This window comes from Acanthisitta chloris, unplaced genomic scaffold (assembly GCF_000695815.1).
Source record: "Acanthisitta chloris isolate BGI_N310 unplaced genomic scaffold, ASM69581v1 scaffold7793, whole genome shotgun sequence".
Taxonomy (NCBI): Eukaryota; Metazoa; Chordata; class Aves; order Passeriformes; family Acanthisittidae; genus Acanthisitta; species Acanthisitta chloris.
This window is the reverse complement of record NW_008664254.1, coordinates 7,742-17,900: the sequence shown is the minus strand read 5'-3', so window position 1 is coordinate 17,900 and position 10,159 is coordinate 7,742. Positions and strand designations below refer to the sequence as shown.

Genomic DNA, 10,159 nt, shown 5'->3' with positions numbered 1-10,159 from the left:
CCCGGGGGCTGTGCTTCTGCTCCGGGGCTGCCTTTAGAAACCCCAAATCCTATTATTTTTTTTTCTTTCGTTTATGTGTTATTATCGTTTAAACGATGTAGGACAAGAGGGCACAGACTCAAGCTCTGCTAGGGGAGGGTTAGGTTGGATATTAGGAAGAGATTTTTTACGGAGAGAGTGCTCAGGCATTGGAATGTGCTGCCCAGGGAGGTGGTGGATTCACCATCCCTGGAGGTTTTCAAGCTGAGACTGGATGTGGCACTTAGTGCCATGGTCTAGTGACCACAGTAGGGTTGGACTCGATGATCTTGGAGGTCTCTTCCAACCCCCAATGATTCTATGATTCTCTGAAATTTATTTCCCTTCTCCCGTTTTTTTTAACATATCCAAAGGGTAGAGACCTCCCTGCCCTCCCCCTCACCACTCTGACACAGCACCATTCAGTCACTCTGGACCTTTGGTTTGTCCTCCAGCATCCAAGAAAAATCCCTTTTTTGCTCATTTTTGTTGTTAATCATTAGATTTTCTGGTTTTTTTCTGAGCCTTTCGAGCATGGAAAGCATTCACTGAACCCCTGGGTATGGGGAAGAGCCTCAGGGCTACTCTCCCTGGCATATCTCAGTGGGGAAGCAAACCCCCCCACAGGGACTGTGCTTGGATCCTGTTTCCATCCTGGAATGCTGTTTTTTCTCCCATTTGGCATCAGCAGGGCTATTGGGAGTGGAGATTCCAGGATGGAAAACAATCCCCTCTCCTTGTCATTGTTACAGCTTAGAAAAAAAAGGTGGATTTGTGTTAAAACTCTGACTCAGAAATGGTTGTATTTGCCTTAAAACCCCTGAAACCAAGTTTCTCTCCTATTTCCATCCCTTTCCTTCAAGCAGGGTTTTGCCTGGGGCTCATGCAATGTTGTTATCCAATGGTAAATCCAAGGTTCAGGTTTTCCTGGCTGGAAATAATACGTAGGGAGCCTTTGAATTTCTCTGATGTTGTGTTTTCCCTCATTTCTAGCTGAGCACTTTACACCTGAAGGATGAAAAAACCAAACCAGATGCCAATGGTGAGTTTCCAGATGGGTTTGGAAAGGGTGGAACATTTTCCCATCCCATGGAATGGGAAATGTAAGCTCCTGATCAGTTGTGAAATTCCAGGAGAGAGAAACCCAAATCTGAAATTAAACCGCAGCAAAGACTTAAACACTTTGCTGTCTTCAGGGAGTTGTGTGAGGAGCATCTGTTGGTGTGGCAGATAAACTCCAACTGGGGCTGGAGCTTAGGTTTCCACTCCATGCCCCTCAGGAAAATGAGCTGTTCTGTAGCTTTTCCCACAATATTCCAAAGCTAAAGCTCCATGGGATGTCTCTGAGACCTGACCTCACGTGTGTCCCCAAAAATGTGTTGCTCTAGGTGCTGTTGTCAAGGCAGATGACAACGTGGAGAAGACAGAGGATGAGGAGAAGGGTAAGTGCCTTCCTCAAAAATGCTTTGGCAAGGAAATTAATATCATTATAATGATCATAATTAATATATACTTTAGTCTGCCTTATATCTCAGGACAGCTGAGCTTGTCTTCTGCCCCAAGGACTTAATTGTAAGACATGTCCTGCCCCCGTAATACTTTTAAAGCCATTGTGTCCTGTAATAACTTGGGAAACTCCTGGTTTAGAGTGGAGAGAATTCAAGGGGATAGGAATATCCTCAAAGCAGTTGGATAACCTGGAGCTGGAATTACTGTAGCAACCAACAAGTTGTGTTTATGCAGTGGCTGTGCAGAGGTGGGTAATGTTGCTGAAACTTTCAGAAGGTGATTTTAGACAACAGATTTAGGAGCAAAACCCCAAAGTGCAGCAGTTTAACCTTGTTTGCATCTCACTTATCCTCAGCCCTTGCAGTGTTTCAACCCTGCAATCTTTGAAAGTACCTTTTATCCTCAAACTTCCCTTGAAAGGAAAAATAAGACCCTAAAAGGTGTCTGCCCACATGTCAGAGTGAGGCCTGAAGAGACTTTACTCCTCTCCTAGGTTGATGCTAAGCTAAAATATCTTCAATAAGAAAAGTTCTGTTAAAATCCCCTTAAAATTTGGTTTGTCCTCCTGGATATTAAATGGGAATCTTTGGGATCTCTGACGTGTCATTCAGAGTATTAAAGGGGAATCTCTGGGATCTAAGCTAAAATATAAATAGAGTTCTGGGTTTGTTACAATCCCCCTTAAAACTTGGTTTGTCTTCCTGGATGTTAAATGGGAATCTCTGGGATCCCTTGATGTCTCATCCAGAATATTAAATAGGGATCTCTTGATGTGTCAGTCAGAGTGTTAAATGGGAATCTCTGGGATCTAAGCTAAAATATAAATAGAGTTCTGGATCTGTTAAAATCCCCCTTAAAACTTAGTTTGTCTTCCTGGATATTAGATGGGAATCTCTGGGATCCCTTGATGTCTCATTCAGAATATTAAATGGGAATCTCTGATGTGTCAGTCAGAATATTAAATGGGAATCTCTGGGATCTCTTGATGTCTCATCCAGGAAGTTTGGGCTCTTCTATGCCATTACTCTGTAATGAAGAATTTCAGTATTTGGATGGATTTTGTCCCATTTAATTGGCTCAGTAACACCATGTTTCAGTGGGAACAACACCTCGAACAGGCTGTGCTTAATGGATTGATGTTTTCCATCTCCTTTCCCAGAGGACAGAGCTACACAGTCCTTGCTGAACAAGCTGATCCGCAGTAACCTGGTGGACACCACAAATCAGGTGGAGGTGCTGCAGAGGGACCCCACATCACCCCTCTACTCTGTCAAGTCCTTCGAGGAGCTGCGCCTGTAAGTGTCTGCTGGGATGAGCCAGAGCCTTCTCTGCATGGAGCTGTGAGATCTTGGGAAAGAGCATATCAACCAGGCTCCCTCCTGGCTGTATTTTTCAGCCAGTTGTAGGAAGCTTTGTTCATGAACTCTCAGTCTTGGTCAGACTGCATAAGCACCTGTGAGTTTGGAGCCCATCAGGTAGTTGGAGCCTCTCCTTGTGTCCTGATAAATTCCCTGGTTGCATAGGAGATACCACTTTACAAGTCCACGGGTTTGTGTTTCAGCTTACTGCCAGTTTGTCACTGATAAATGAACATATCACTGGCAGTATTCAAATGAGACTTGTTTTCTGTGCCTTGTGAGGGTTTCCACCTGAAACAAGCGGAAGAGAAGAGCACAAAGGGAAGTGCTTTTGTCCCAGCAATACTGGATTTGTGTCCTGGAGAAGTATTAGTGTTTTTTGACCCTTCAGCAGTGCAGCTGGATTTGAGGCCTGACAGATCTGTGTGTATACATATTTTGATGTGCTAAAGAGGTTGTGCTGTTGGGATTGTTGTGGTTACATTGATGATCTTGGGCTTGTTGCTCCACAGGGAAATGAGAGCTGAGGAGCCTTTTCCCTGTGAAATGTCAGGATGTGTTTTCACTTGGTTAATGTTAGTGGTTGAATGTCTACAAAAGAAAAGCTGAGGTCCTGCAGTGCCTGTTAGGCTAATTCCTGTATTTCAAAAGGCAATCAATCCCAAGGGATTTAATGACTGGGGCAGCCAGACTAATTGAGTCTTCATTTTGTTATGCCTTGGTGTATCCTTGGCAACTGGTGCAGAGTTGGGCTTTGTCTGTCCTTGCTTGGAGCAGCACAAGGTTATGTTTTCAAAGAGCTTTTGTTCCAGACATAGTCTGAACGTAATAGAGGATTTCTGAAAACAGCATGTTGTGCTGAATAGGGAGTTACTGCAATGGGGGGTGTGGGCAGGGAACCTGGAACCTGGAACCTGCTCTGAAAGGAGAGCACTTCTCCTGAGCAGCACTGACAGCATCCAGGAAGCACTTGGGGGTCATCAGCTGAGAGTTTCCAGCACTATCACCTGGATGTAGGTTGTTCTGGGATCTCCTTGTCCACACAAGTGTCTGCTGAGACTAAGCTCCTTTGAGAGACACCAGTGGATGAGGATTTGCTGACTAAGAGAGTCACCACACACTTGGGTGTGAGTGCTGGGTTGTACCCACAGATCACAAGGTGTAGTCACAGCAAGCTGAGCTAATTGTCACTCCTTTGCTGAGCACTGAGCCAGTGTCGCTCTGGTGTGACAGTGTCAGTTGTGTTACAGAATCCACACAACTTCCAAAAGTCCTTGCAGTGATCTCATGATGTCACTTCATCCTGTTTCTCACGTACTGAGGTCTCTTTGTCCCGCACTGGAGTCATCAAGGATTGATAATTTTGGCACCAAGAGTAGAAATGGCTGAGAGAACAGTATTGGCCTGAAGGACAGGATTAATGCTTTCTGCTCTGGGATTCCTGGAGTGTCTGAAAAGCTGCTTTGGAATGAGCAGTGCTGGCCTTAGCCACAGGATTTGGGTCAGGCAGGCTGGTTTACCAAATCCAGGGGTTTTGCAAAGCTTCCTTCCCAAATTTCCTGCTGTCACTTGTAGCCTCCAGATCATACCTGCTTCACCAGTGGGACTGTAGCAGGTACAGCTCTAGGTCTTCTCAAGGCTTTTTTTCACTTTTTTCTTTATACACAAATGAAAACCAAATGGAGTTTGCTAGGTCATGATATCAAATCTCCTCTGTTTGCAGGAAACCACAGCTCCTGCAAGGAGTCTATGCCATGGGCTTCAACAGACCCTCCAAGATCCAGGAGAATGCCCTGCCCATGATGCTTGCTGAGCCGTATGTACACACCCTTCCTACTCCCTTCCACTACAGGATTTGAAAGGTTTAGTTGCTGCTCCTGAATTTTGGATGGGCACGTCAGGCTGTGGTGATAGGATTCCCATGCCACAGTGTTTCTGTGCTCATGAACTGTGGGACAGCAGCCCTGGATTTGTCCTTTTCCTAGGGCTGGTACAGAGCATTGCTGTTCTTGGCCAAGGTCAATCCCATTTTCCTAGTCAGTTTGGGGAGAAATAAGGCTGCTCTGGAATATAGCTCAGAAATCCTGGTGGGTGGAAGTAGCTGAGGTGCTGCATTGCCTCTGTGGCTGATTTTCCTCTCCACAACCCTGAGCTGGAATGTGTGAGGTGCTGAGAAACGTGTGAAATGGAAAAATACCAACAGATAATCACAGTTCTCCTTCTAAATCTCAAAATCAAGAGGTGCTGAAAGAAAGACTTGGGCAGACACTAATTTCTGCCCTGTGGTGCTTAGCTGGTCAATTTAGCCACAGGCCCAGAGCAGGGGGAAATGTAAAAGGTCTGGAAATGTCCCTGGCTGTGTTTTGTGTGTCACCCAACCCTGGGAGTGTTGTCAGGGCAGTTTCCCCTCTGAGCTCGTGTCCCTGTGCTCTGCAGCCCTCAGAACCTGATCGCACAATCGCAGTCCGGTACGGGCAAGACAGCTGCCTTTGTCCTGGCCATGCTCAGTCGTGTTGAACCTGGGAACAAGTATCCACAGGTAAAGTTTCTGGGATGGGACCGTTTGGGGCTTCCGTGGTGGTGCAGTGCCACCTAGTGCAGAGCCTGGGCTGCTGGGAGGCCTTGGAATGCAAATCCATGGCTTAGTGGAGCTGCTTCTGTGAACTGCTCAGCAGGGGCTGGAGATTTGGGATCTGTCCAAATGCCTTGAGTGCAAAAGGTGTGGATTTTGCTCTCTAAACCTGCTCCTGTCTGTGTTTCTGTGTGTCACTCAGGATGTCATTGGTCTGTGAGGAGTTAAATCACTGATAGTGTTCTGGGAGGAATTAAATCAGATAAATAGTGCAGTCCAAAAGGGTTGGGTAAGAATTGGGGATGGAAAAGAAAATATCTGCAGCAGAGCAGACAATACGTGGAAAGGGTCTTTTTGAACCCAAATTGCTGATGAGATTGTTGAGAATCTGTTCAGCCATTTGAGGAAAACTTCACCAAGGATTTTAAGAAGCAAGTGCAGTGTTGCCCTGGATGTTGATCATCTCAAATCCTTTTGTCCCTCCAGTGTTTGTGCCTTTCCCCAACATATGAGCTGGCACTCCAGACAGGAAAAGTGATTGAACAGATGGGAAACTTCTACCCAGAGCTGAAACTTGCGTATGCTGTCCGAGGCAATAAATGTGAGTAAAGGGAAACACCACAACCAGGAGTGGGAAAATGATGTTCCTCAGGTGCACCAGAGCTGTGAAACAGGCTGGGGCAGAGAGGGGCAGAACATTTGGTGCCTGCACAGTCATCTCCCAACAACCTTCCCTTGTCTCTGCAGTGGAGAGGGGGCAGAAGATCTCGGAGCAGATTGTAATTGGCACACCGGGCACTGTGCTGGACTGGTGCTCCAAGCTGAAATTCATAGATCCCAAGAAGATCAAAGTGTTTGTCTTGGATGAGGCTGATGTGATGATTGCCACCCAAGGCCACCAGGACCAGAGCATCCGTATCCAGAGGTGAGGACATGTACCACAGGGACAGCAGGGATGGAGACTTGAGCAGTGTCTTCACCAATAAAGCAACAAAATTAAACCTGTTGCTTAAACCTATGACATTCTGCCTCTATTAACCACCTGGTAATAGAGACAGAATGTCATAAAATCATAGAATCAAGCAGGTTGGAAAAGACCTCCAAGATCATCAAGTCCAACCCTACTGTGGTCACTAGACCATGGCACTAAGTGCCACATCCAGTCTCAGCTTGAAAACCTCCAGGGATGGTGAATCCACCACCTCCCTGGGCAGCACATTCCAATGCCTGAGAACTGTCTCCATAAAAAATCTCTTCCTAATAGCCAACCTAACCCTCCCCTGGCAGAGCTTGAGTCTGTGCCTTCTTGTCCTGCTGCTGGTTGCCTGGGAGAAGAGACCAACCCCCCCCTGACTCCAGCCTCCTGTCAGGGAGTTGCAGAGGGTGAGAAGGCCTCCCCTGAGCCTCCTCTTCTCGAGGCTGAACACTCCCAGCTCCCTCAGCCTCTCCTCATGGCACTTGTGCTCCAGTCCCTTCCCCCGCCTCATTGCTCTTCTCTGGACCTGCTCCAGCCCCTCAATGTCCCTCCTGACCTGAGGGGCTCAGAGCTGCACACAGTACTCAAGGTGTGGCCTCACCAGTGCCAAGTACAGGCATGACAAGCAGTTTCATGTCAGGGCATGACAAGCAGTTTCATTTCCTTCCAGAGTAAAACTCCTGTCCCTGCAGCAGGGTTTCTCCCTTCTCCAGAAAGCAAGCCTTGGATACCTCTGGTCCCTGAGGGCATGATCAGGGGTGGGCAGGATTAGCACTGTTCTTTCCAGTCACTGAAATAACTAGTTCTGAGGATATCACTGTGCTTTGCTTGCAGCATCAATCCCATCAGGATATCAGGAGGTGACAGTGTTGTGTGGGAACTCTGCCCATTTTCCTTTCTCTTGCAGAATGCTCCCCAGGGACTGCCAGATGCTTCTGTTTTCAGCCACTTTTGAGGATTCTGTGTGGAAGTTTGCTCAGAAAGTTGTTCCTGACCCAAACATTATCAAACTGAAGCGTGAGGAAGAGACCCTGGACACTATCAAGCAGTATTATGTGCTGTGCAATAACAGAGATGAGAAGTTCAGAGCTCTCTGCAATATCTACGGCGCCATCACCATTGCCCAGGCCATGATCTTCTGCCACGTGAGTTCTTCCAGGGAATGTTAGAGCCAAAAACCTGGACAGGCACAGTTTTCAGAAAGAAATTAGGAATATAAATTGCCCTTTTTGGCTTCTCTGTCTCCCTCTTAGAGTTGAAATCTTGAGAGCCAGGTTAGCACTGGTTTGTTTCTCTGGGATTGTCCATCCAGGAGACCAACCACACTGGTCATTTTTATCCCTGAGGGAGGAAAAAAAAAATTGAGGTTGGATGAAAATAAGGCAGAATGAGGGATGGGGATTGAAATTGTGGTTCTGTGGCTGAGACAGAGCTCCATTTCCCTCAGGTGATTGGGTAAATCAGGTAAATATACTTCTGGGATCTCCATGTGGATCATAGTGAGACTTTGTTTCTTTTTCTGGAAGCAATCATAATAATTTTTAGGGGAAAAGTTATTTTTAGGTGTTCAAATCCTGTGTAATTGGGAATGGTTTCATTCAAGGCTGCAGAGAACCTCTGTTGGGCTTGACAGCTACACTCAGCTCTAACCTTGCCATTTTCCAAGCTGAGTAGTTGTGTTTTTATGACAATTTTCAGTGTACACAGGTAGTGCCAGTCTCCAGCAGAGTGAAATCCAAGGAGCAGAGCACAAAGAAAACATGCCCTTTTCTTAATCAAGAACTCAGTGCTGGCAGAGGCACATTTTCCTGGCTTTGTAAGGGGGAAAGGGGTGGGCACAGCCCTTAGGAGCTGTTTCCTTTCGGGACACAAAACCTGAACAGCCACTGAGCTTCCAGGGGACCCCGGAGAGGTTTATTCCTGCTTTCCAGTGTTGAAACTCCCTCCTAAGTGTGGCCTGGCTGTGTTTCAGACTCGGAAGACAGCAGGGTGGCTGGCAGCAGAGCTCTCCAGGGAAGGCCATCACGTGGCATTGCTGAGTGGGGAGATGATGGTGGAGCAGAGAGCTGCCGTGATCGAGCGATTCCGAGAGGGCAAGGAGAAGGTGCTGGTGACCACAAACGTCTGTGCCAGAGGTAGGACATGATGGAGTGAGGTTGGAAGCAACATTTCCTAAGATAACATACCCCTGGCCAGTTTGCATCCTTCAGTATTCCATTCAGGACAGATTTGTGTCCTTGCAGCACAGATGTCTGTGAGCAAACACAGGATTCCTGTTGGCTTCCTACAGCTTGAGATGGAAAAGTCCATCCTGTGAGAACTTTCTGCTTCTGGCCCCAAGCTTGGCTGGTGCTGCTGACCCTCAGCTTGGAATAAACATGTGCTGAAGCACAGAAAGCTGATAAATAGTGACTTCCAGTTCACTGTTCCAGTAGGAATTTATGTTGCAATTGGACATTCTAGAACAGTTAAGACAACACAGTCCTTTGGAAAAAAAACAAGTGGTCTTTAGAGATGTTCAGGGGAGATAGTTTCCAAAATATTTCACTGCTGGTTAAAGAATCTCCAACTGCTTTTCCCTTGGCTGTTCCAGTGGGATTCTGTGCTGTTACAGCTAGATAGGTTTCGTTTCAAATACCCCGTGAGGATACTGTGGAAAAGCTCAGTTGCAGAGGCTGATTTAAATGGAGTCATGTAACCTGCTGCTTTCTTTTCATCAGGGATTGATGTAGAGCAGGTCTCAGTTGTGATCAACTTTGACCTTCCTGTGGATAAGGATGGAAACCCAGACAGCGAGACCTACCTGCACCGCATCGGCCGCACCGGGCGCTTCGGCAAGAGAGGCCTGGCCATCAACATGGTGGACAGCAAGCACAGCATGAACATCCTCAACAGAATCCAGGAACATTTCAGTATGTACCCTCAGGCCTTCTGGTGTTGAATTCCTGCAGAATTTTGGCTAGTTGGATGCTGAGCAGGTCTAACAGATGTGGGTTGTGTGGTGGCACTTGGGATTGTGACCTTTGGCAGGGGTAGGAATAACTCAAGGTGTTTGCTGGTTGCCTGGATAGTCCTTCAGGTGGATATTCCAGAGATGGGTAATATTGGAATCCCAGTAAATGAAAAGGTTTAATTTGTAGTTTTAAAACCTGTTTGAACATTTCCTGATAAGCCTGAACTCCTCAAATCCAGCTAAAGGCAGCAACATTCCCTTCTGTGTTACGAAATCTAACTGACTTCTCATCTTTCCCAGACAAAAAGATAAACAAATTGGATACTGACGACTTGGATGAAATTGAGAAGATAAATAACTGAGCCAGCTGCTGGAATGGTGTGTACCCTGCTGTGGAAGCTCTCCCACTCCAATTGGATCAGCGTTCGGATTGGCACAGCCTCTCGGCTCGTCCTGACAAGGACTTTTCAATATATGAATACACAAAAATTACCTCATTTTCAAAAGTGTGGTTGGACTTTAAATTGTGCAACTATGGGGAGGAAGAGGAAATGTTTACAGAAGCTTTTAACATTTCTTAGTTTAGCCTTAAAAAAAAAAAATTTAACAAAATGGGATGATCTTTGGAATTCTGAGACGTACACTTGCCAAAAAATGAGGGGCAGTGTGTCTCCAATTGGGAAAGAAAAAAACATTCTTGCCTTTAATTGGAACAATGTGCAGCATTAACCTCATCAGCTCAAATTCAACAGCTATAATGGACATAAGTAAAG

General features: G+C 46.3%; 1 protein-coding gene across 1 annotated transcript; it reads left to right on the top strand.

Moving 5' to 3' along the window:
- Positions 1-1,016: 1,016 nt before the first annotated feature.
- Positions 1,017-10,159, top strand: LOC103798979 (ATP-dependent RNA helicase DDX19A). The gene is made up of 11 exons (XM_009071270.1): positions 1,017-1,060; positions 1,407-1,460; positions 2,687-2,822; positions 4,609-4,701; positions 5,322-5,424; positions 5,944-6,058; positions 6,205-6,382; positions 7,341-7,578; positions 8,406-8,568; positions 9,154-9,345; positions 9,687-10,159. Exons 4-11 carry the CDS (start codon positions 4,640-4,642, stop codon positions 9,746-9,748), a joined length of 1,113 nt encoding a protein of 370 aa, XP_009069518.1. The 5' UTR covers positions 1,017-1,060; positions 1,407-1,460; positions 2,687-2,822; positions 4,609-4,639; the 3' UTR covers positions 9,749-10,159.